Genomic DNA, 25,863 nt, shown 5'->3' with positions numbered 1-25,863 from the left:
CCCCTGAGAGGAAGTTTGTGGTTAAATGTCAAGGTCCATGATCAATGGCTGTCCTTTCTGATGGATGGCCTCAGAGGCATGCAGGCAACCTGTTTTTCTAAGTCAGAAATTCCTAAGTGCCATTATTAAGTTGTTGGGACACCTGTGGGTGAAAAAGTTAGATTGCAGTGGACAGTAGGAATTACAGTTCATGACTATGCATATAAAGCAGTGAATTATACTGTTTTTAAAGTGGTCAGCAATACAAACTGTTGGAACTTTTTCTCAGTACAAACAAGGTATCTACCACAAGCATCCTTTGGACAAACAGAAACTAGTGTGTGAGAAAAGTGTGCAGGATAATAGGATGGGCAGTTTCTTCTCCTGTGTTTGCCTTACCACCTTCTTGCCCTTGTTTAGAAATCACTTGAAAATACCTGGAGTAGTCTTTGTGACTTTAGTGGAAATATTCCTGTGTGCCTTCTCCCTTCCTCTTCAGGACCACTGCTACATTAAAGTACAGACTGGAAAGGCAGTTACTCAGTACCGCAAGTGGTACCTCTTTGAAGGCCTCTAAATTGAAAAGCTTTAACATTCATTTAATATTTTTTGTGGATGGAATTTTAGTCTTGTTTTTATCTGCTATGAAAAAAGGTGACAGCTCCTTCTTCCAGAACTGCATGTTAGTTTTATTGCTAGTTAAGGGGAGGAAGGTACTAGAGAGGTTTGGGTACTTTTTTAAACCGGGGGGAGAATTTTGCAAGAGGATTCTGGATCCTGTGTGAATGCGGTGTCTGAGGACAATCTGAAATTGAGACTCAAGAGTTCTATTTCAAGGCTGGACATCCTCTGGCGTGACCAGTTTGTTGTGTGTGCTGAGGGTGTGCAGGCAGTAGTTTTTGGGAAGAGCATGCAGGATGCCCTGCCAAAGAGGGCTGTGCTCCTTGCTGCTGGTCATCATCCACTCAGAGCTCCTGTCTCCTGCACTGTGCTGTGTTCAGGCGCTTTGTACAAGGCCATGATTGCTCTGTGGTCCATGTCCTGCTTCTGTGGAAGTTGGTAGCTGTGGGTCAGGCATCTGTAAGGCTGGCCAGCCCTTAGTGAAAGCTGCAGCTCCTTCTGCTGTGATGGGATTGTCTGAAGAGAAGGCTAAAAATAATTTTGAACTATTTTTGCAGGAGTCAGATTACGCCATAGAAACTTTTTATCCAAGCTCTGACAAAGTGTGACAAAATTTCTTTCATTAAGGGTGTATAAAAGGTTGGTCAATTTTCTTTGTGATTTGATTTTCTTTATGTATTAAGCCGTTTGGCATGATAAATGATGAGGGCCTACAGTTGCTATTAATGGTCGTATAAACTAAATTAATTAGTTGATATTTAAAAGTCAGTCAAGTTACTCACTGGCAGTAATTGGAAGCTTCACACCTGGAACCACATTTTGCTGAAGAGCTAAGCCAGCTTTTGGCTCCAGGAGCCTGCTCTGCAGCATTACCTTCATTAGGCTTGATTGCAGTGGTATAGTTCAATCACTGACTCCTAAAAAGTTGCAAAATGAAGTGTCAGCTGAGGGAAAAGTATTTGTCTCTTTCATTCAACAAGTGAGTGAAATAGGAATGATAGATACAGTTTTAAAATCAGAGAAATATCCCTGGAAAAGGATATTTTGAACATAATCTATTAGTTGTTGGGAGATAGCTTGCTGAATCAAATAAAATATTTGGAAATGCTGGTGGTTTCTGTGTGTTTAATTACACTGGGCAAAGGTTTGTCAAAATGCAGTTTATAGTGAATATTCAGTTAAAAATTAATCTTGAGCATCATTTTATCATGTAAAAAAATGCGAAAATGCTGATCCTTAAGATTTGGTAACCTGTATAATTAAGTCTGTGATCCATGAAGATATCCAGACACCTTTCTCTTATTGCTTACTTCTCAGTAGAAGCCAGGTATCTGTTTACCATGTAGATCTGTGCCTGAATATACTTTGAGTAGTCAGTTTTCAGGTAATGGCAGCTAAAAAAATACTCTTGATCTCCAAGGCTAAGAATAAACATGAAACAAAATACTTTGTTTTGTTTAGTACCAGTGAGTTTAGGCAGTCCCCACTTAGCTTTCATGGAACATATCTGCATGGACTGCATCTTTCTTGCTAGCAGCTTACTTTTCTTAGAGGGGGTAGGAATGTGGGTTCATATATCACCATGGTATGTACAATCAAGTTGGTGGAACTTGTAACTTAATTGAAAAACACAGTTTAGCTCATATGTGCCATGGTTCCATGTCTGGAAGCCCCTCTGTGAACACTTAGTCACCCTTGTATGCACTGGGACACTGTCAGTGAGTAGCTCCAGCTGTTCAGGGTGAAAATATTTGCAATCGGTAAGTGTTTGCAGTGCAGAACTAATAATTATTATTTGTCACTTCACATTGATTCTTGTCACTTTAGTAAGTACCTATACTGCTGAGTACTTCACATAGCAGTAGCTTTGTGGTGAGACCCAGCGTAGGATAAGGATATAGCTCAAGTGTGTTGTATTCTTCTGGAATCTATCAAACTCAGAAAGATGAGTTGCAGTTTTGGCTCGATTAGTTCAGCTCCTGAGCAAAGGAGTGGCAAAGCAGCATATAGTTCACAGTGAAAATTGAAATCAAACTGTGTTAATAATCAGGAAAGGACATTTTCATTCTCGTAATGCAGACATCAGCTCTCCCACTGGAATGTTTACGCATGATGTGATTCACAGGAATGAAAATCCAGACCGATCAATTCTGTAGTGCTCTTAAACAATGTCTCCTTCTGGAGGGACCCCTCAGACAAGTAATTGCAGGAAACATTAGTGTGAGGCTTTTACAGAGGAATGATTCAGTGGATTGTTAGATGCTGAAAATGTGCAGTGGCCTACAGGTGAATGTCAACAGTGCTGTTACTCTGGTGAGTATTGCCTTAGAACTGTACATATGTCTGAAATACAATTCTCTGATGTTACGATTTTTGGAAAGTCAGAAGTTTAGTGCAGCTTTTCTGAAATCTGATCTAGATTTAATCAAGGACAGCCTTTTCTGGTTTTGACTCTTTTACTAAGTAATTTGTGGTGTAACTGTGCCGCTCCCTGGGATGTTTGGAGTATGCATGCTATGCATAATGAATCCATGCAGGTGTTCTGTGAATTGTCTGAATAGGGTGCTAAACTCAGGGACCTGTGTGGCTGTGGCTTCAGTACTTTGTGCTAGGACACGTCACGTGCCTCTGCTACATTTTCAAAAGAAAACCATGACAATATGAAAACTTTTGAAATTGGTATCAAAATGCTTATGGATGATGCTGTGCCTGCAAAGCAGGTATGTTACTTGAGAAGAAAATGGCAAAGTTGTTAGGTTTTTGTGTCCTGTCCCCCTGGTTGCCTGTAGCAGTAGGATGGCAAGGCTGCACACATTGTTCCCTCTTCTGAGGACACAGAGAACTGAACCCAAAAGTTGTTTGGTATCAAATACTGGTCAGATCCTTTCTGTTCATAATTTTCATTCATGAGCAGGTTTTAGATGAAGTGTTCTGATAGACTCACTTGTTCAATCATCACAGCTTCAGAGGCAGCCTGGCAGGGAAGGAGCAGTGTGTGGGGTGGAGTGCATGGTGCTGGCCTGCCCCACACTGCAGGTTCTGCAGTGCTGCCCTGGAGCTCTGTGCTGCTGCTGTGGAGCTGGGCTGGCCTGATGGTAGCAGCCCCAGAGCTGCAAACATGATCCAGGCGGGAGCAGCCAGTCCTGCCATGCAGGGCCATGTAAGGTAGCTGCTGGAGAGTTAATTTGCCACCTAGGAGTGAGAGTAGTTGTGTTTAAACTCTGCTTTGTAGGTGCAAACTGAAATAGATGCATGCACGTATGAGCTTACACGGCTTTAGGTTAATTAAATTTTGTGCGGATTTAGTTTTAAGCAGGTGCAGCTTACACATTTAGACAAGCTTTTGAGTCTGCAAGTAAACTAAAGTTTACCTAGTTTGTAGGCTAGGGAAACTAACATTTCAAAATTAATCCTTAGGAACTGGAGTAGCATATTGTAACTCTTCTGAAGATCCTAGTTCAAAACATGCCACATAGATTATTTTTTCTACCCCCAGAAGCAGAGGATGGAAAGCTGATGAGTTACACTGCTTTAGCACTCAGTGAACTGACCTTTGAGATAGGCAAGAGTCTTCTAGCTACTTGCAACTCTTTATTTGCAGAGACCAGACAGCTTCTGTGCCTAGAGTGGGTTGAAGCTGATAAGCAGAGGTGTGTGAGAAGTGCCTCGGTGCAGGTGCAAGGCTGAAGGATGGATGCCTGAAAGAACCTATCTGAGATAGGAGGTTGTATGGTCACCACCAGGCAGCAGTGCCATGTTCATCCTGCATGTGTTCAGCTTTAAATTTTCACCTGATGGTAAAGTCAAGGACAGGAGGGGGTTCTGGGATGTGCCAGTGAGCAGCATGGCACAAGCTGGAGAGACTTGCCTCTCGTATGGCAGTGAAATCATGCCCATCTAGCAGGAAAGAAGTGAGTCGATTCTCTTAGCAGGCAGGTGCTTGGAGAGTGCATGTAGATACTCGGGGCATTACTCAGCACAGGGAAACCTAAGAGGTTGCAAGAATTGCATTCTGTGGAAGTCAGCAGTTGGGTACAGGTTCCTCAAGTGGAAAAAAGGGTGCAGAGGAGCTATGTGGTGGGCAGCCATGAGAGAAAAGGGAGCAAGGAGAAGGAGGAATGCATGTGTCCAGAAATCGGGGCAGAAGCAGGGGTAATAGGATGTTGCAAGCAGTGTTGGGAGGGCTAGACAAAAGCTGCATTTGTTTGCAAAAAGACAGGCTGATGCCTATGGGGGAGCTGTTCAATGTGGAGGGGAGAGAGGGCATGGGGGAGGAACAAAGAGTGTGCCAGGGAAACCCTGCAGGTTAAGCTGGGCCTCCTCAGTGCAGTGTCTGTGAAAGTCCTAGGGCAGCCTCTGGATTGCTTCTCTGCTTCCCAGTGTGTGCCAGGCCCAGGGAGCATGGAGGTGGCAGTGTGTTGGGAAGACTGGGGCTCATTTCCAGGCTGACAGTGGGACACCTACAGCTGTTGACCCTGCAGGTTTTGGGGAGGGGATGGCTGTGTGCAGTGTCTGGGTGCTGGCTTGTTCTGACAGCGTGTGGGGCTCTGCAGGGCAGGGGGGTCTCATCTCAGGATAAAACCACAGAAGAGCTTGACTGGATTGTGGTACTGCAAACCAGATGACAGCACCTGGGTATTAAGTGCATAGGGAAATAAAGAGTTACAACCAGTAGCAGTAAATCTCTGTTAATAGAACATAACTAGGATAGCTGTGGGTCTTGAACATGTTGAAGAAAATAATGGGAAATAAAGAAGAAGAAACACATTTTTTATCAGCAGGCTGAAATCTGCCATCCAGGCACCTGTGCCAGCATTGGGAAACACGTGTGGTAGGAAAGCCTTGCTGCAGAGCTGCTGACACTGGGAGCTGTTCTGTTGGATTCAGCTGAGCTCTGTGCAGTAAACACAGCCCTATGCAGATCTGTATGTTTCTGGGTGTGTGTTACATGTAAGCAGAGTGTAGAACTCTTCCTATTTTCTCACATGAATATTGTTTTGCTTTGCCATCAGCTGTCTGTCACCACCATTTCTCAAGGGAAAGGCAGCAGAGGACCAGGTCTGTGACCTGTGGTGGGCTGTGATGCACAGCAAGGTGCTGCCTTCGTTCTCCTCCTCATCTTGTTGGCTCTGCAGGCATGGAAAAGAAACAATTTTATGCACAAGTTTTATAGATGCACTTAATTTCCTGCTTGGTTTTTAAGTGCTTCTGGGGAGTGTCACCACCTTAGTTTCACTAGGCGTCCTTTCTTGGAGCCATGTGGGACAAAGGCTGGAGAAAAATCCTAGCGTCTCATAGTTGGCTTTACAGCGCCTTCGGTTCAAACTCTTAAGTAATAATGTTGTGATGGGGTTCCTGATGACCTCGGCTGAAAATAGCACAGCAGATCTCTTAGCTATCTATAGACTGGATTCTGAAGCAACCAAAGGTTGATTTGTTTATTCATAATTAGTTTTAAATCCAGCAGTTTTTGTTGTGGAATACATGAGTTGTTGCAATGGATGATTTGCTTCTTAGCCACAAACCTGCATGTCTGGTGACTGCTTCCATCTTAATTCTTTCAGTGGGACATTCCTGAGATGAAATTTCTACTGAAATAATCTTTTTTCATGATGCTTTTTTGAGATTGTAGATTGTTAGTAATAAATACAGGATGCGGCTCCTCTCTAGTCATTATCTTCCCACATCCTGTACAGAGGGCACTGCATCCTTGGAACAGAATCTCCTGCCTGAATGTAACAATATGCACTGATTTTAATTCAGAGCAGTGCTGAAAGAACCAGGGTGAGAGCTGTGTAAAAAGCATTTTCTTTGTCTCTTCTCAGAGTTCATTACAGTAAGTTGTGGCAATACACTGAATTTAAATAAATGGGAAAAAAAAAAGCCCTACCCCAGGAACTTAAATGACTGTCTTATTGGAATAGAGCACCTGGCAGTGTGTGGTTGTTGCAAGTTCTTCCCAGTTATTTTAAGAATAGTGGAACAAGCCTTTAGCGTTGAATACAACTAGATTTCTTCAGAGAGTTGAAAGAGATGTTTATAGACCTACATTTCAGACGTAGGTATTCTGATGTCTGCCGGCTAATTATTTCTTGGCAGTTCATTACAATGGGCTACATTTGAGACTTGGGCATTTCATTAGCAGCCTTATCTTCCTTCTTTGTTCAGCTGTTTGTATAGTTGGCATTATTTATACTCATAAAATGATCATAGTGTCAGAAATGGTGAAGGGATTAAATTTTTATCCTCTGTGAACTATTTTAATTGCATTTATTTTAGTAATAAGTGTTGAAGTCACGCATTTGACACATTTTAACCTGCATTAACTTCAAGGCATGCTGAACCACTACCTTTTTCAGCATTGTGATGTAGCATTGCTCCTTCTTATGTCTGATGGAAAACTGGTTTGGCTTATTCTCTCGGGTGAGTGGAAGGAGACGGAGTAGGTTACAGGGAGAATGAAGTAGTTGCAGCTCACTCTTCTTGTTGCGCTCTTTTATTGGCTTGCTGAGCATTTGCCTCCTGATTTTGCTGAGAAGGGTGGTTTGCCTGGGATTGAGGAGGAATCTGCCTTCAGACTGAAAGAGACAATATTTACTAGTTGGTGAATACTTGTTTTGTATACTTTTTGAGGCCTCAGAGTTGGACACTTCTACATTTCCAGTGGACACTTCTCCATTTTTATACTTTAGGGAAATAGCGACACTTCATGTGCTTTTAGGATGCAGTTGTGGTCCCTGTGGCTTTTATATGGAATAAAAATAGATCTGCATTTGAGTCCTGAAAGACCTAATTTGTCTCGTACTAAATGTTTTGCTGCTCTCTGCCTGTGTTTGAGTTAGGCTCAAGTGCCTGATGTCTGGGGCACGACACTGGATTCTCCCCAGGGAGGGAGCAGTGCAGGCAGGGACAGAGCCCCTAGGTGGCATCAGAAGCCACCTGCTTTTTGGCTGCGGCACTCCCGAGGTGGAGAGGTGAGGATGGGAGGTGGTTCCTGGCCCTGGGGTGCAGGGCCATGCTTGCCTGGGGTGTGCTTTCCTTTCTCAGTACCCTGTGCTAGAGCTCTTACATATTAGCCCAGCGGTATGGATAGTTGTCATTTTGCTAATTCAAACAGGTTTCAACCTTGTGCAGCTCTGCTTTCTAAATATTTAATTGAAATGCTTTTACAGCCATTTTACTTCTTTATCACTGTGAGCCAAGCCAGACAATGTAACATGGCATATGTTAAGATGTTAATTGAGTAGCAGCACACATAGGCGGCTGTTTCATAATTTTCTCCTTAGATGATCCTTGGCTCCAGTTTAACATTTCTTTGTGCTTCTGAGTGGAAGGTTATATAAAGATATATTTAGAGCTGTTAGTCTAAGAAAGAGAAGCATTAATTCAGTAAGATTAAGAATTAAGGGCTGATTGCTGCAGGCACTGCTGGGACGCAGTGCTTGTCGTGGTAAGGATGTGATAATAGTACCTTTCTGATAGTACCACTTACTGTAATGGGGTTGGTAATCCTTTTATTGAGTGGTTCCTCACAGCATGCAGAGTAAATAGAGATTTTTTTTTTTTTTTTTTTTTTTTTAACATTACCTGATGTCATCAGAGTTGTGGAATTCAGATTGAATCTTTCCAAAAGGGTTTGTGGTCAGTTTGATAATGACCCTCCCTATTTTAACATGGCTTTCAGAAAGCTGACTTTGGCAAAACTGTCGCTGTTGAGTCTGACTTGTTTTCCTTGGGAGCTGAAGTGGGTTTTTGCAAGAGACAAAGGGGCAGCAGGACGCTGCACAGGAGAAAGAGTTCCTGGGTGCTGTCAACACCCAAATGCCTCCTGTGCCTGGGAGACACATGCCCTTGCAGGCTGCCCCTAGGCCCTGGTGCTAAGCAGTTTGACAAACAACCTGTGGGGATGGTATGGGGGAACAGCTGATGCAGTGGGAAATGGAGGCTTTGCAGATCACAGTAATTTCTGAAAGGCCATATGGCCAAGACACTCCTTCTTTGGAGGACAGCTCAAACTGCTGTCTTGGGTATCCTTCTCTTGTGGAAGGCTTGTTTTCAGGTGTGAGTAAAATACCAGGGCAGCAGATTGCCATGCACTGTCAGAGTTGTATGCGCTGCACATGAGCCACTCAGAACTTTCCTGTTCTGAACAGTCCCTGGTGGGTTTTTGCTTCTGTTTTGCTTTTTCCATTTTTCCAAAGAAAGTTTATTTTATAACTTTGTAAACATTTTCTCAGATGGCTGAGAGGGTAGTTTGCAGGCTGAGGTAAATAACTAGGTAACTGTGCCCTTGGTAACTGCACACTGGGGTTTTCCATTTTAGTTGCAACTTTTTGCTCTTGAGTCCTGCATGTTGGGTAATAATGTAACTTAATACACCAGTACTGGAAACTGGGAATCTGCAGAGGGAACCCTGGCTGTCTGGTCAGGAGTTAAGCCCTGCCTTCCTGGTATATGGCTCAGCTATGAGCAGTGATGGAAAGCAGTTTCTTTTCATCAATTGCATTATGGTTTGGCAGAAATAATGTTTTCTGTAGGCTGTCCAGTAAGTGCCAAGCATATGAAACACAGCTATACAGAGGCTGTTTTCAGGAGGATGTTTCAGGTCATGCAAATATTTGCAATCCTGGACCTAATGGGATACAGAGTATCTGTGGCAATTTCACTGAATGCAGCAAACTTTTGATGAAAAAATCCCTCTGTGCCCACATGTGACCAGCTACTCAAACCATTACTAAATTTTGCAGAACAAATTGGTGCTCCACTTGTCTGCTGAGTTTGGTCGAACTGGGTCTGTTGTTGCCATCCTCCTCCATTTGAGGAACGAGTCCACTGCCAGTGCCTGAATGGTGAGAGCCGTGTCCTGTGTGACTTTTGGGGCTGGGAGGTCTCCCCTGACTGAGCAGAACAGCAATGTCCTGGAAGTGCTGCTGTGCTGCTTCAGCCAGGGACTCATCCCCAGAGCCTTTGGCAGCATCCTGCTCTGGACACATGTCCCAGGACAGGAGCTGTGGGGCAGGGTGGGTGTTCACAGGGGTGTTCACTGTGCTCCCACAGTGCTGGTCATGCTGCAGCCTTTCATAGGGGCTGAATGCTCTCAGTTGCAAAACTGCTGAGGGTTAGTTTCAGTGCTGTGCAGGCTTTGAGAAGGCTCAGGGTTAACCGGGCAGTAGCTGACAAATCCAAGGGCTTTCTTTTATTTCTCCCAACCACCTCCCTTTTTCTGATCTCACAGACATAAGGCTTCTCTTATCCTTTGTGGTTATATGGCTTCTCCTGTTTGTAACATTAAGGAGGTACTTGTACTCAGAGTAACTGAATTCTGCCACTTCTGGTAATACAATAGTCCCATATTGCTCAGTGCAATTCAGCTGCCTCTTCCTGAAAGTAAACTATTGCTTAATTAGAGAGGAAGGTTGGCAGCATCTGGTTCTGTGCCACTTAGAAAAAAAAAAAAAATGCATCTTCTTGCCTTATTCTTCTGCTTTCTTCCCCTCTCTCTTCTTCAGTGCAAAGTAAACTCAGCTGCTCACCTGGGAAGAGAACACACTCCTCATTCTGCCCATGCCAAGTAAGGTCTGTGCTGAGCAGAAATACATAAGTAGGTCAGGGAAAACAGAAATGCGTACTTTGGCAGAAGATGGAAGAGCAGTTTGAGGAAATACTTTCATGTGATTTCTCCCCATCTCATTCTCCTAAAGATAATTTCAGGAGTTTGTCTTCAGCCTTTAGAAGCTTCAATCACTACAGCCTTTGAAAGTTACCTTCAAGAATCCTTCAAACGTTTTGGCCCTGAAAGTCAAAAGCTGAGGCTGTTACGGTGGGCCTAAAGCTTTTCTGTTAGGCTTTTTGCTGCAGACCCCAAGCAGCCAACTCATGTTCCCTGGGAAGTTGTAAGGTCTGGGGTTCTCCATGAAACACAGCAGCTTTTGCAGGGAGCTGCCCTGTGCTGCTTCCCCAAGCACAGCCTAAGAAACCTCCTTTTCTCTGCTGTTTACTAATTAGTAGAAGCTGGGTGCAGGTTTTGAGTGGCTGGTGGGTAGGTGACCAGAGATGACCAGATTGATCTGCACTGGTGGTGTTCAGAGCAGAGTTGACATTTTTTGAGGAACATTGCTGTAGACGGTACAACAGGGTCCCTCTTGAGTCACTCCTTGTGCCTTAACTTTGAAACAGTCAATAGGATGGTACCCACTGAACAAATGTCTCCTTGTTGGTTGTGATAGTGTCTCTGATTTTTGATTGGAGAGGAGCACCTACAAAGTTTTGATACAAAATTTTGTGCTCCACGGTTCTTTTGTTGGGTCATTGGGCACAAGTTGGTAAATCCAAGGCAGCTGTAAAAGCAGCCACATTTGTTGTTGCTCACAAGAGATAGCTACCCCTAGAATCACGAATCTTTTTCTGGGTAAAATTGTATGAATTATATTTTGGATCAAGTAAGTGAACTAGTTTGACTTGAGGGAGACTGTCATCATGAAGAGCTACAAAAGAGAGAGTAACACCAGCTGTGCTTCTAGATGGGGGTGAATCACAATGAGCTTCCAGAAGGAGCTGGCTGTGGGCTTTAGGTGCAGTTCTGAGTTTCCAATGGGCTTGGGTTCCGAATAGATCCAAATGGTTATTTTCATTGGAAAGAACATCATTCCTGCTGTGCTCCTGCAGCTACTCCTAGGCTTGCAGCAAAACGTGTGGGTAATGGCCTCCAGATGTTAGAAATGCCTCTGTGTCAGGCCTGGTTGTTGGGATTGCTGGTTGCAGGCACTGTAATTGCAGTAGTAATTAGGTAAGGGATGCATTTGACAGTGACAGAAGCAGACTTACTTGTAAATGAAACTTTAGCTTTCAAAGCATGCATGTCCTGCTAGAGAAGAGAAGGAAGTGGGGCAAAATAAACAAAAGTGGCAAGTATAACTGGGATGTTTGTCCCTTTGCCACCTTTGTCACTTGTCCTTTTATCTCCTGATGTGATGCAGAAGTGTCCTGCAGTGTCACCAAATGCAATGTTTCTGTGCAGTGCTCAGGACCACAAGAAGGTCACTCCCAGTACTGTCCCAGTCAAAGGGCTCATTCCTCAGGGTTGCCACTGCTTGATTTTGATGTGGATCACCTCCACTGGAAGGAAAATAAGTATTTTTGTCATTAGGCACAAGCTTTATGAAATGAAGCAACATTAACCTGTGCTCTGGTTAGGAAGAAAGAAACCTCAGTTTACCACTAACAAATTTTAATTATGTCCTCCCAGTATACTCAACAGTGTGGAGCAGGAGATGGAAAAAATTGCTTTTTAAATAGAGATCACACTTATCCCTGTTGAAGCAGTGGGACCTTTGCCTTTTAAAATGTCACAACATCTGCTTGCAGATTGGAGACATGAACTTGGCCATCCTTTTTGTGCCACCAGTTGATGAGAATGAAACACAGTGAAGCTGTATTTACTGGCCCTATTATTGCTTCTCTGCTGCAGCTTCTCAGCACTGTTGATCGGTGCTGTAGGAGCAGAGGTCACAACTGGAAGAGCCTGAACTAAATTTAAGTTTACGTTTCCTGACTCAGACTGATATTTGGAGATAAAAGGACAGCTCTGGGGATCTCCTGCCCAGCTGCCTCCTGGCAACTTGCCTCTTTTTTTTTGCAAGAAGAAGATGTTAATGCAAATGGGCATGCTCATGCTCAGGTTGGCAGAAGGGGAGCTGTGCTGGCTGGAGTGTGCTCTCCTGAAAAGCCCAGTGCATGGTGTTGTCTGTAGAGACTGTATTAGGGCTAAGTTTGCTATGGCTGTACCCTGCCTCCCCTTGCCTTTTGTGCACCCTTTCTGCATAAGCTGTCATGTGAAGCCGTACAAGAGGTTTGGGTACAAGAATGGGTACATATGCCCGATACCTGCTTTGTAGGAGAAGCTGTTGATCTGTAGCAGCACGGGAATTGTGAGACCTTGCTTGGGGCTGGAGGCAGTGGATAGGTGAAGTCCAGGCTGGAGAGGTGCTGCTGGAGCTGCTGTGTCCCCATCAATTTGCTCAGCTTTGGGTCAGATGCACTGGCAACGTGCAGCAGCAGCAGGTTTCTGTGCTTGGTGTCCTTTGGCTTTTCTGGTAAGATGGTGGTTTTTGATGAGTGAGATGACGTGTAGGTTCCCTTCTTCAGTTGCTGCAGTGTATGTGAGCATCTTTCCTAACGCAAGGCAAAGCTTCCATTTTACCATCCTTTTTAAGAACTCCCTGTTCTTAATAATCCCCAGCAGCTCTGCTTTACTGTCTCCTTGGTATTCCTGTCTGCCCACCTGATGGCTTCTCCTACATGAAGTCAGCTGAAGTGGATGTCTGCTGATGGATTTGCTTCAGTGAACTTGTCAAATATTCTTACCTGTTGAAATCTTTTATTGTATTCTGTCACTATAACCTGAGGAGTTTATGTATGGGAGGGGGCATCAGTGTCAGCAGCCTCTACAAAACAGATTTTTAGATTGTCTTGTTTCAAAGTAGAAGTGGTGTAACAAGCAGGGCAGCCAAACTCCTGCCTCTGGGCATCTGATGGAACAGAAGATGCTGGTTCTTATCACCACCAGACACTAGAGCTGTTTGTTTTGCTTGTTTCTTACTTACAATTTTAATAAATCTATCAGCTGCCTGACTTGGTCTAGCTTTGTATTTGATAGCATCCTACAAAAGTAAAGAAACTTCCATGAGATGTTTTGTTGTGTGAGGAGATTGAATTACCTTTTATTTTACAAGGAAAATAATTGCTCTCTGAACTCAAAAAATGATTGTGTGATGCTTGTTCAGTAGGTGTTCAGACTGGGGTTTTCTGTATGGGAAACCACCTGCTCCTCTTCAGAGCAGTGATGAAATGCCTTCAACTAATGCTGTCAGACAAATCATGTGAAGTACAGCACCCTTAAGAAATACAAAAGCTGCTCATGGGTGTGTTTATAGGAAGTATAATAAGTTCCATACTGTTTGCCTGCCTTGGCACATGCACTGAGGTCATTCCTGGCATATTTCAATTGAGTCCCCACCCATTGTCATCTTAATATGCTAGCTGGGAGGTAGTGAGACTAACTTGGAAAACTCCAGAGTTGCCAGTGGAATAGGAGCTGTGTGCCTTGTAGCTGCTCTTTGGAAGGCTAGAAATACATGCCTTAAAGTGGTGGGATTTACTGAGGCATGGGGAGAGAGGGATGGTTAATTGTGTTTACAGATAAACAAGTCAAATGCATTTGAATTGTGCAAGAGCTACAATAAAAGTAGTGACATCCATCCTGGCTGCATTGTATCTTGGGATAACAGTTGCAATGGTATTTCACTAAAAACATACAGTTGTTATGTAAAAGAACAGAGCAGCAAGAATTCTAACAAGCAGTTAAGTTTGGGTGACTTTCTACAGAAAAATAGTTGAGTATTATTCCATTGTCTAGCAAGATATTTCAGAGAAGATCTAAAGCCTGTAGTGCAGTGATAGAAATTCTAATATGCAATGTTTTCGTCATTGATTTTAGACTAATTCAGTATTTCTCTTCTCTCTTTTTTTCCCTCACATCTAGCAAAACTGTACAATCTAAAGTGGACTGCATTTTGGTAAGTACAACTCCAGAATGCTTTTCAATATTTAACGAGCTGCGAGACCAAAATAGATGGCTCTGGAGACTGACAACTATTATGAAGCCTTTCATTAGCAGTACTTCAAGGTACTACCACTAAATGTGATCTAAATTAGTTACCATCTCAGGTACCTTCCCAGAAATGTGCAGCACTACAGGTCCTGTTAGCTCTGCTGTGCTGCAAACACAGCAGAGAGATCATTTTTTGAAGCAGGAAAGGCTCTTGAATTGCAAAAACATCATCTTCATTTGTGCACTAAAATAACAGGATCTAGGCAGTGATAAGAGATTCTTTTTAGGAAGCACTAGTTCAGAAAGAGGTTTTATTTGTTTTTAGTAGTGAGCGGGATGTCAGTTTTTTTAAATCAGAGTCTTGAGCTCATAAATCTTAGGACTGGAAGGGATTGCTTATCCTGACTTTCTACCTTCAGCACTTCATCCAGAAGTACCAGTGGATAAGAAAAAAAGGTGTAATAGATAACCATCTGGATACTATCAAATAGTAGGGCTGAGTTAACAAAGAATACTCCTCAAAGTCACATTATCAAAATCTGATTCAGGTGATACTGAATTGTCTTGACTTAAAATGTCTTAATTTATTGTTTTATAAGATTTAAAGCTGTATTGTGTTGCAAACAAACTTTGGACCCCATTTAACCTCTATTTAAAAGTTCTTGGGTGCACCCAGTGGGAATAGGAATGCAGAATGTAATTTTTGTCCTCTTTATTCCTTATTGACATTTGTGAACACCAAGCAGCTGCCCTGAGATCTTAACTCTTTTGCATATGAGTCTTCAGTGGTAAAAGGACAGATTGCAAAACTGAATTTGTAAAACTCTTTTTCAACACCAGGTATTTCTCTACAAAAAAAAAATGGGAGTTGGGGTAGGTGTTTCTGAGTAGCATTGGAGAGGGAGCAAATAAGTAGGAGGTTAAGCAGTCATCTGCTTTTGGCAATCTGTTTTAAGAAAATGGAATTACACTAGGACTATTTTTGCATTAAATTCCGCAGATTTATGGACTTTGTGTACTGATGCAGGGATTATCAGTTTGTATGAGGGTATTGGGTAGGTCTTATCCATTGGATTGACAGAGAAGTCTTGGACACAAAGCAGTCTCCATGGCTTGACTTGGAACAGAGCAGCAGTGTCCTGATGGTCTAATTTTCTGTTCCAGATGCCTCCTTGTCTGTCCTGCTGATGAGTTCAGAGGAGTCGTGTCAACAGTGGAAAAGCCACTCTAGGTTAGCAAAGGTAGATCTAATTCAGGTAGTTTAAAAAAGAAAAATCCAAGATCAGAATAGTTTGAGGAAATCAAAATTTAGCTGAATTCTGGCAAAATGGTTTCTGTGGTTTTAGGTGCTTTGGAAAGCTGTGAGCTGCAAGACAGAATGTAGAAGCATGTTGAACTGAAAGGCTGTGGCTGTGTAGCTCTGAATCCCTCCTTTGGCAGCACCAGTCACAGCCCCCATGTGCAGAGCCACACAGAAATGTTCGTAGGCTGCCAAGTTCAACGCAGTTCAGCAGGGAGAGAAATAGGAAGAAACAGAGGTGATGGCAATATGTTGTGTTGATGTTGTGGAGGTGGCTCATAGCAGAGGGCTGTGGAAAGCAGCCAGTGTAAGAGCACTGAGACTGCAACTGCTCATACAAGAGTCCAGAGTCATCTCTTCAACTTGTTACACTGCACCACTCACATTCCAACATACTGTCAGTTTCTGGGAGATCATAAGAAAATCATTGTATACTGTGCAATCCAAAAATGATAATTAGCAAGAATTGTGGTGTAAACAGTCATTAAAAATTCATTATAACATCTTTTTAACTGTAGTAAACATGTCTAGCAGTAGATTCTCTTATGACTTCACTTGTTGTATTTGTAGCCACATACTAAGTGAACTTTTGAACCCAGTTTTTAAAATGGTTTGCTCCATATAATCACCCAGCAAGAAGGCCAAGGTTTCTTTCTTAGTCCTCTGCAAAGAGGTCAGTGCTGGTGAGAGGGTGCTGGATCGATGGCCGTGGAAAGCAGAGCTGCTGGTGGTGTGGGGTGTGCTGAGGCAGCGTCTGTCAATCCTGTGGCAGCAAAGGTGCCATTCGTGTGTTGGCCCTACAGGAGACCGACAGAAGCTCCACAAAGCCTTGGCACCTGTGCTTGGGCGCTGTCAGAACAAAGCTGACGTATGGTTTTAGGGCTTGTTTGGAATTATTTAGCACCTGAAATATGGTCCTGCTTCTGCTCAGATAAGGTATATCAAATGTATTTATTATCTGCTTTCTAGAATAAAAGGGTGTTTTTAGTATTAGTTATTTTCTGTCCTGGTGATATTTCCAACAAACCATCTGACCTAGAGTAACTTACTTAATCTTTGCCTTTTGTTTCTCTGTTCATAGAGTAGGGAGATGATTGCTTGACTACTTTGCTATTTTTAGTTCTAGTTGTTAAATAATAAATGTTTGTTCTGCTGAAGTATGACAGATTTTAGGGCCTTTCTGCCAGTAGGTGCAGGTTACATTGCCCTTGGCACAGCCTTTTTCACTTTGATTAGAGTGTAGTTGTCTATAAATACTCAAATTGTGGAAAGAAATATTAACAGCAGTCCATGCTTTCTAAAACAGTAGTCTTGCATAAAGCTTGCAGAGTGCCACTGGCCTTCAGCTCTTCTTATCCAGGACAGAAATAACCTGTAATTCTGCTTTCATTATGGAAATTTGAAATAGTTCAAATTTGAATGACATTTGCACTGCATACATTACAGAAGTAGCAGCTCTTCCAATTGTTCCTTAGTATATTCTTCTACCTTATTAAAGTTTGGCCTGACTAGGTAAATGATGCAGAAAAAGCATATTTTTTTTTTGCTTGGAGTTTTCCTCTGGTAATCCCTTTTGACAGCTTTGAAATGAAGCTTGACTCATGTTTGTGACCTGACAGTAGATCAGCAGGCAGAGAAAACCAGGAGAGAACCAATCCACCAAAGTCAGGAAACCTGAAAGATATTCTTTGATTTTTGGGGACTCGTGTTCAAATCTCTAGGTTCTCTGGTTCAAGCAGAAACATGAATAAACTCTGTTTCCTATAGCGCAGATTAAGTCCTTAACCTCATTTTATGCTGAAGAGATCTTTTTCTCTTTGTGCTGGAGAAATTTGCAGCAACAAGTTAGTGTCTCCCAGAATGGAAACAGATATCAAAACCTGCTATTTTAATTTAAAAAAAACTTACCCCACATTATTTTGGTCGTCCTGATTTATTTCACTGGTGTTTATTTTGCTCAGTCAAAATGCCTGTTAGAATGAAAAAGAAAGTTGCATCTGTTTCAATGAAAATCTTGTTCTATGTCTATTTTAGGCATCTAAAGGACAAATTCATTTGAAGCAGATCTGTGTGGCCACTGATCTCTGGTTTGTTTGCTACTTGTTTTGTGCATTTCTGTAGTTTCCTATCTGTATTTGGTAACTGTCAAAACAGAAACAGCAGAGATTTCTGTTCCTTTATGTGTTACTGAAAGTCTTTGCTTAGCTGTGACTTGAGGTTTTTAATTCTTTGTCCTTAGTTTTTCTGTCTCAGAATATAAGATTGTGGCGGTATTTTGAGTGCTTGATAGATTTTTGGCTAAATTGAAGCCGAGTTGTAAAAATTAGTATGAATACTGCCTAATCCCCATCTTCATTGAATCTCCCTTTGTTTTATATGGTTCCAGTTGCAGGAGATAAAGGTAATGTGTGAAGAGCAAGAGTACCAGAGGCGATGCTTTGTGCTGGCTTTACACCTCAGTCCTGCAAGCAGTTCAACATGCTTGTGCATTTTTCTAATGCAGCTTCAAGAAATATGATTTATAAATAGCCTTTGGAGAATTAGACCATCTTCATCTGATGTGATAGAACCAGTCAATCAAGGTCAGGATACTTCAAGCAGGATTTTTACATAGATCCTTTTTAGTAGCAGAAAAGGGTTCCCCAGACATTTCACAGGCTCTGTGGTTTTTAGAACAACGGTAGCATAAGCTTTAACAGGCTGCACAAAGGGAAGTTGGTACAAGATGGTGCCAGCATCACATTCTTCCTTTTGATGCCATGACTCTCTTCCACTCTAATGACCTGTTTTTTCCACACTATTGACCTATTTGGGGATTGGGGTGGGAATTTATAGAATATTTTGTGCTCTTGTTTGTTCTTACTTATTTCCATATGCATCCAACCTAGCGCAAAGAAAAATGAGTGAATGAACCTTTTTCTTTTTAGTCAGTTAGTAGACCAGCTGAAGTGCTCCTCCAATTTCCCAAATTCTGTGATTCTGACTGAATTAAAAAATTGTAAATTTTTGATGCTTTGAACAATTGCAATAGCAACTGCAGTTATTAATGGATTCACCAAACCATTGAGAACAGGTGGATGTCAGCTGAGGTTGAAGAAGACTGTACTTACCAAGACTGTAACTAAGTTTTGAGGGTTTCAGAAATGTGAAAACAGCCTAAACAAAATGTTTTAATAAATTTTAAGTAAACAAAATGCAGTCTTTCCCAAATATACTTGCACTGACTGCCACACTACATCTTCTTGCTGCCACTTCTTCAGTTTTAAGATGATTTTCTCTAAATAGATTCAGTCTCATCTAATAAGCTTAGGTTTATCTAATTATCACCCAGGTAGGATTACTTCTGTGAACTGCCTCTGACTTATTTTAACTCGCCCATTCTGAGGAGGTTCTGCCTTCCCAGGGCTTTGCTGGAAGCTGAAGGAGTTGTGCATAAAGTGCTGCCTAGGGCCAGGCATGGAGAGGAGTGGGGTTGGAGTGCAAACAGTGAGATAAAACATCACTTTCCAGCTGCCTCTGCGAAGGATGTGAGGAAGCCACAATCCTCAGCCACCTCAGATGTAGGGATGCAGTTTTGCTCATGGGAGAGTCACCGGCTCACTCATATCCTTTGGAAAAGGTTCTGCTAACACAATCCCAGTTGCATTTTTCCTTTGTTGTTGGGGTTTTTTTATTTTCTTTTTCTTTAATTAGGGGAGTTGGCAGGTGGGACCTGTATAGCTGAGTGGCTCAGACAGGGCCCTTCCACACAGCCCCTTCCTCCTACCATGACACAGAAATGGCTTCAGTTGCAGTGGGCACTGAGATTACTGCAGTGTATTTTGATGAAAGGTTTAATATTTCATCTAAAACTTTGGCTTCTGTGTTGCACTTGGGCACATTAGATTTGGAAGGGAGAACTTGTTTTCCACTTCAGTGTCAAACTCATGGGGAGAGGAGGGAAGAATTTATTTTGCCTAGGATGCTTTTGTCTCATGGGTTAGTGCTTAACATGCAAGGTAGTCCCGCCCAGACAATGCCCTTTGGTGTGCTGTGTGGGCTTTTGCCATTTAAAACAAAAAGAGTTAAGTTCCTTGGACAAGAAGATGTCTAATAATGAAGTACGAATTTTCTTGCTATATTTCTGTCTTCTCAAAGTGATTAATTTTCTGTAAATTCTTTCTTTGGAGAACATTGACTTTGCAATAATGAGATTGCTAAAGGAAAACCCACCAATTTAAATGCTGTGATTCATTCAGGAAAGGAAGAACAGAGAATTTGACAAAAGGCACCCATTATTATTAAGAAATACTTCTCTGGATACATGGTGGTCTGAGCACCACTGCTCTGTAAGCTGCTGTAGAGCCACACAGAAATTGGAATCAGGAAATTTCAGGAGTTTGTCAGAGGAAAAAAGCCCCAACCAAATGTTGTAGTTTGCTGCAGCTTATAAAAGTAACACACCCAGTGTCTGTTACCTGTGTGCTTCTGGAAGTGTTTCTCTTGTCTTGGGTCTGTCACATTGCTGGTGGCCCTGTTCTGTGCAGCAGTTCTGGGCTAGGGTTTGCTGGCCAGGATTATTGAGACTCCGTGCTCTCCCAGCACCCTTCCCTGGATACTGTGTCCCACCAGTCCTTGTGCAGGGTCTGGGGTCAGGGAGGAAGAAGTGGAACCTCCTCTTTTGGGTGCTGCTGTCAGTTTTGTGCCAAAGAGGTTGGTCTGGACATGACTGGGTCTGGTAGGGAGCCCCAGTTTGAAGTGAAGTTTAGGTTTTTGGTTTCCCCACTCTCCATTCTGCTCACTGCTGAAGTGAGCCAGGTCTCACTGTGTATTGGTCCCTCCTCTTTTCTCTTCCTTCTGGAAAATGCTACATTGGCAGTAAGACACCAGTAAAGACAAAGAGAATTAGCAGCAATCCAGAAGTTGTAGTCTGACTTTAAAAAGGATCAAGTGAGTCTCCAACTCTGTACCGATGGTGCACCACCTCAGGCAGTGCTTCTGTAACATCTTCCTGAAAGAAACATCCTTTGCTCCCTGCTGCATGGCCTTCCTTGCATTCCTGCTGAGCAGGCCCTGAGCATGTTACCACAGTTGATTTTTCTTCTATTTTTAAGTCCATGTAGCTGTTTTCGGATGTCCAAAAGGTGATCTCTGTGTAGCAACCACTGGCTGCACACACCAGGTAAAACCCCCTTGTGTCTGAGCCTAGCTGGTATCCTCTGGAGGAGGAGTGTGGCATAACTGAGATGGGTGTTAACTGACGGGCTTGTGTGCAATAACAGTTTCAATAACTGATTTCCAAAGGAAACAAAAAAAATATATATTCACATAAGTTTTTAAATTACTTCAATAAAGTCTGTGACAGTTAACTATTAGTAAATATAGTGGATTGCAGGATCAGGTCTGGCATTTCATGCTGTTACAGTATAGCTGGTTGTGATGCTGGATTATCAGAAGAGCTTCATGTGTACTCTGACAAGATCAAGTTTTCAAGTTATATGTCTGGTTACAGAAGTGATCTGTTGTTAACATTTTTCCTGATTCTGCTTTTACTGCATTTGCATTTTGTAATTGTAACAAGTGCTTTCTAGTGGGTGATGATGTGCAAATAGAATAGGAAATCACATTTCTAGGCACACAGTGCTCACATTCATGTTCTTTCACATAAGTAAATATATTATTGTTTGAGATTATGTTATTTAGGAATATACTGTCAGATGACAGTTTTTAGCTGTCAAGCTCAACTATTCTTATTTGCTTCCCCTCCCACTCTGCCTCTCTCCACCTTTTTTTTTTCCCCAACCAAAACACCTTCTCTAGCAAGAAGTTGAGAAGTTTACAGACCTAGAGAAACTCTACCTCTACCTTCAGCTGCCTTCGGGTCCCAGCAATGGAGACAAAAGGTATGTATGTGTGTGAGTGTAAAGGTGAGCAGCTAGTACTGAAAACTTGCTTTACTTCCTGTGGCACTTAACTGCCGAGGAATCATTCACATGATGTTGGTAGCAGAAGCAATCCTTATTAAACATTTTCTACTCTTGTTTTCCTGAAGATCAGATGTTGGGTTTTTTTTAAACTTTAGAATCTTTTATTGCATGAAAGGCTTGTGATTATAAATATCCTAAAATGAAAGAGTCATCAGAGAAAGTGTTTCACAGTCTGTGTAATTGTTCCTTCACTGTTTATGTATGAAGTCATAAAATAGCAACACCAATGTGATGGTGGGTGAAAGAAAAAACTGATGGCATTTCTGGTAACACTTGTTCAACTAAAGGAAGTCCTAGAAAACAAACCCACAGATCAGTGTCACAAAATAAACCTGTTCCTAGGATGGTTACAGGCAGGCAGGTGCCTATAGGAAGCACACTGAGTATCTCCTGGGAGAACTGGGTATTCCCAAAGGACAGCTGGCAAATTAAGTGGGCAAAAGCTTAGAGGTGGCCAGTAAGGAATAATAAATTTAAGAGTCACTGTCTATCAGTCAAGAACTGGAGTCTGGAGTCTCTTTGTTAAATTGTGGATGAAAGAGGGAGAAACTGCTGCCCATGGCACAAGGAAAAGGTAAATCCATGAGGCACCTTTTTGTCTCTGGTGTCTCTCCACCTGTATAGAAAGACAGTTACTAAGTCTTGTAAGTGAGGAGGAGCTGTAGAGCCATGTCTTCATCAGCACTGCTCATTCTCTCCTCAGTGATCAGATCTCCATGTCGTCCAGCCGTGCCCAGCAGATGCACGCCTTCTCGTGGATACGCAACACCCTGGAAGAGCACCCCGAGACATCCCTTCCCAAGCAGGAGGTTTATGATGAATACAAGTGAGTGCCATATGAACGGCTTTAGCCAGTGCAGTGTTGTGTGACCCTCACTCTGCAGGTACCCAACATCATGTGTGGACACATGATGGGCCATGCTGCTGTACCTGAGAATGTAGTAGCTACTCTGTGGCATTCATTACTACTTCCTCTGGAGACAAGACTGTGATGTTTGAATTGTGCATTACATGTACAGCATTACATGCTGAAGGAAAGGTACAAGTATTTCTTAAAAAGTAAATAGCAGTATTGGGTGAATGAATGAATATTGGTTTTGTTTTGTGCAGAGTGGCCCAGGTGAAAAGCATCAGTTACTGTCTTACCGTGTGTGTTGGTCTGCTTGTTTACATACATATATGACTGCCATAACAAGGGTGAGGGGTTGAATTGTTCCCCATAAATGCAGCTATTTTGCACATACAATCTTGCCCATCACATCTTTCTTTCCAGAATAATGCATAAATATTGGACCTTCTTGTAGCAAACCTGATTTCTACAGAGGCACAATATATCTGAATATGTATGAAACCAGTAACCAAGGCCACTGTGAGTCTGTGTTGTCAAGTCTCAAAGCTACCGTGTAATGAGAAAGCGATTAGAAGCAAGGGAGAAGGAGCTGTCTGATGAAAGTTGGATTTGAATTCATTTACAGAACATACCCCATGGGGGAGGGGGAAAGAAATAATCATCCTCAGCCCAGTTGCCTGAAGATGAATAACAGATTTATGATCTAGTATGAGTATTTCCATAATCTGAACGATTACAGTAATTTGCAGGGAGCTGAATCCCTTCACCTCTTAAGTGCCTACAGGATTCACCCCATAGTAATTGTTATTGCAGGGTTGTCTTCTGCAAATACCTCCTTTTAATTATCTCTCTCTGCTGAAGTGTTTTACTCTGATTGAGCTGAAGCATGATGGCACTGGCTTGCCTGGGGTCGATAAACATGCACACACCTATTTCTGAGCTCCTGCACAGCCAGGAGCGGTGACGCAGCCTGGCAGTGCAGCCAATGGCACCAATGTGCCGGGATGGCCAATCCCCGAGCAGCAGCCGCTCGCGCAGACACAGCAACAGCGGCAGCTGCTGTGCGGGAGAGAGACGGGAGCGTTATTCTTAAATATATTTCTTATTAAATAATTTATGGCCTGCTTCAGCAACAAATCTGCTTGGCTTCCATGCTGTGCCAAGCTGCAGATGCCCGGAAATATCATCATCTACAGATTGTGGAGTGTGAAATTTGGATGGCTTTGTATGTAGCTGCATCAAGTATTTGTGTATTGTATTTTTTTTCCCTAACAAAATAAGGGTGGTAAGCAAATACTCAGGAAAATATCAAATGTTTGGAATCTGTTCTCCTTTGAAAGCTTCTGTTCTGTTTTTAAAACATTCAGTTTCTTTGAATATTTTCATGAGCTATTCTTGCACACCAAAGGAGAAGTAGTCTTGGAGTGGGATGTGGGGAACAGGCATATAAATATGTGAGTTAGTTTTGATAAGTCTTTTTTCTTTACCTAAGGGTGCTGAGACCTCTCAAAACTCAGTTCTGTTATATGAACCACTTCTCTCTTCTGTGTGCAGAGATGGATCTTGCATGAGCTCACATAAGCAAGCTTATGCACTCTGCGTGTGTAAATCAAAAGTGCAAGGCTTCAGAAGAGTGCTGCACCATACCAGCATCTTCATTCCTGCTGTAAATTTTGGTTAAAATAAATCTTGCAAAACTACTGGCCTTCTGCATCACCTTGCATGTTTTTTTTCTTACGAAGAGGGAAAGACAGAAGCTTGCACTCCACACAAGTTGCTGACAGTGTTTGCAGTTCTTCCACATTTCAGTAGCCCCTTCTCACTGGGGTTATTCAATACAGTGGCTCTTCTTTCTGTTTTGTTACTCTTCAATTTAAGTGTGAATTCATGTTTCTAACTGGATAAAAGTAAGTGGATTCATCTTTCTTTTGAAAGGGATAAAATAAATTAAAAATGCATCACAATATAAGGCAGTAGCACTTGGGAAAGCTGAGAGCTTGCAGCTGAATTTTAGAAAGGAGGTAGATGAGAGCTGGTTCACCTCCTATTGGTGCTGTGATGCTGCTTGTACTGACGGAATACACTGAGCTGTAAGAAGATGGGTTTCTGTTGGGTGCTCACAGTTCTGCCAGCTATCCTCTGGGCGTTATCTGGGAGTACTGGCTAGAAAGTATGGGAGCTCAAGGGGAGGTGCCCAGCATGTTATCCAGCCTGCAGTGAATGGATCCCATTAGATCCTTTCAATGTTTTCCTGTAAGTCAGTTTTACTTGGATATCTTGTTCCTATTAGAAAACATCCTCCTGCACACAGTCATGTGTAGATTTATCTGAGTTTAGAGAACTAGGATTTCAAATCTAAATGCAGTCATGCAGTACTTATGCAGGCAAAATCCTTATTTGTCCACAAAATGATTTGTTGAGCCTTCAGTAAACACTTGAGACCTCTTATCTTACTTCTACTGCCATGACGCAAGGGACGAAAGTCATTCATATCTAAGTTTTGTGTCCTGAAGATTCACTTGATACACTTAATATGGATTAGGAGGTCTTTGAGTCATCCTGTATCTCTTTCCCTTAGTCTGTTAATCATTAATCCTTGCTTTACTGGCTGCTAGGCCACTTGGTGCCACCTGATGCATAGATTATATACACTAAGTGTTAAGAATATCAACCAACAAGTTAGAAAAATATTCAGAAGCTAGCACAGAAGAGTAGGTATAGGTATACCATGTCTGTTGAACACATGAAGGACACAAAGTACATACTAATCTTGTTGGGTAGTGCTTATCTAGGGTTTTTATATAAAATTCCTTGATAGGAATAGGATGGGACCTGTTGTGCTGCAAAGTCTAGTCCCATGTCATAAGCAACTACACATATAAGTCCTTTGAAAGCAAATCAAACTTCATCCAAAACAGTTGTTTCTCACCTCTGCTGCTGAACTTGGTAGTCTGACCTGCAATTTCATTTCTCTAGTTGTTTTCAGACATCTAGTTTCCATTCTACCTGATTATAAGGACTCATTTATATGCCAGCATTGTTTCTCAGCTCAGTGAGGTCTTAAATCTTTCTGAGGTTCCTTACTCTAACCATTTTTGGAGACCAGTTGTTTTGGGGATTGGATAAACCAAGAACTCTGTTTTGTTTCATTCAATAGGTTCTTTATGATTTGATATTCATGCTGTTTTTTTCTGCCCAGGAAGCTGTGTAAGCTGGGCTGCACTGCTTGTCTTCATCAGCTTTTTGGTTAATTATTTTTTGTGTGTTTTAATTCAGGTGCACTGACAGTGTATTTTATGTCTGGAGTACATTTAATTTGAAAATCTTACAAAAAAAAAAAAAAAGCCTTTTCTGCTTATCATGTAGTGGAGCTGTGTACAAAGGAACAAAGCAACCACGTGTCCATTGTCATTCCTGTCTCTGCTTAGACCTTCCCTCCCCCTGTCTGTTTCCTACCCACCCTTCAAAGAGCAAAACAGCTCCTGGGCTCAGCAATGTGCCAAGAGTGCAAGTAGCAGAGAGAGGAGCTTCAGGGGAG

At 42.3% G+C, this 25,863-nt stretch overlaps 1 protein-coding gene across 1 annotated transcript in view; it reads left to right on the top strand.

The window, feature by feature from the left end:
* The window catches only part of RFX7 (regulatory factor X7), a 46,011-nt gene that overhangs the window by 7,802 nt on the left and 12,346 nt on the right, over positions 1-25,863 (top strand). Inside the window, exons 2-4 of the mRNA XM_088063142.1 lie at positions 14,141-14,174; positions 21,309-21,391; positions 22,179-22,301. Of these exons, the coding sequence (XP_087919268.1) occupies positions 14,141-14,174; positions 21,309-21,391; positions 22,179-22,301 (240 nt within the window). The remainder of the gene's footprint in view (positions 1-14,140; positions 14,175-21,308; positions 21,392-22,178; positions 22,302-25,863) is intronic.

The sequence above is a fragment of the Pseudopodoces humilis genome, chromosome 16 (genome assembly GCF_049639895.1).
Source record: "Pseudopodoces humilis isolate 2021_Gansu_Grassland_sample_001 chromosome 16, ASM4963989v1, whole genome shotgun sequence".
NCBI classification, from domain to species: Eukaryota; Metazoa; Chordata; class Aves; order Passeriformes; family Paridae; genus Pseudopodoces; species Pseudopodoces humilis.
This window is presented reverse-complemented; position numbering and strand designations above follow the sequence as displayed.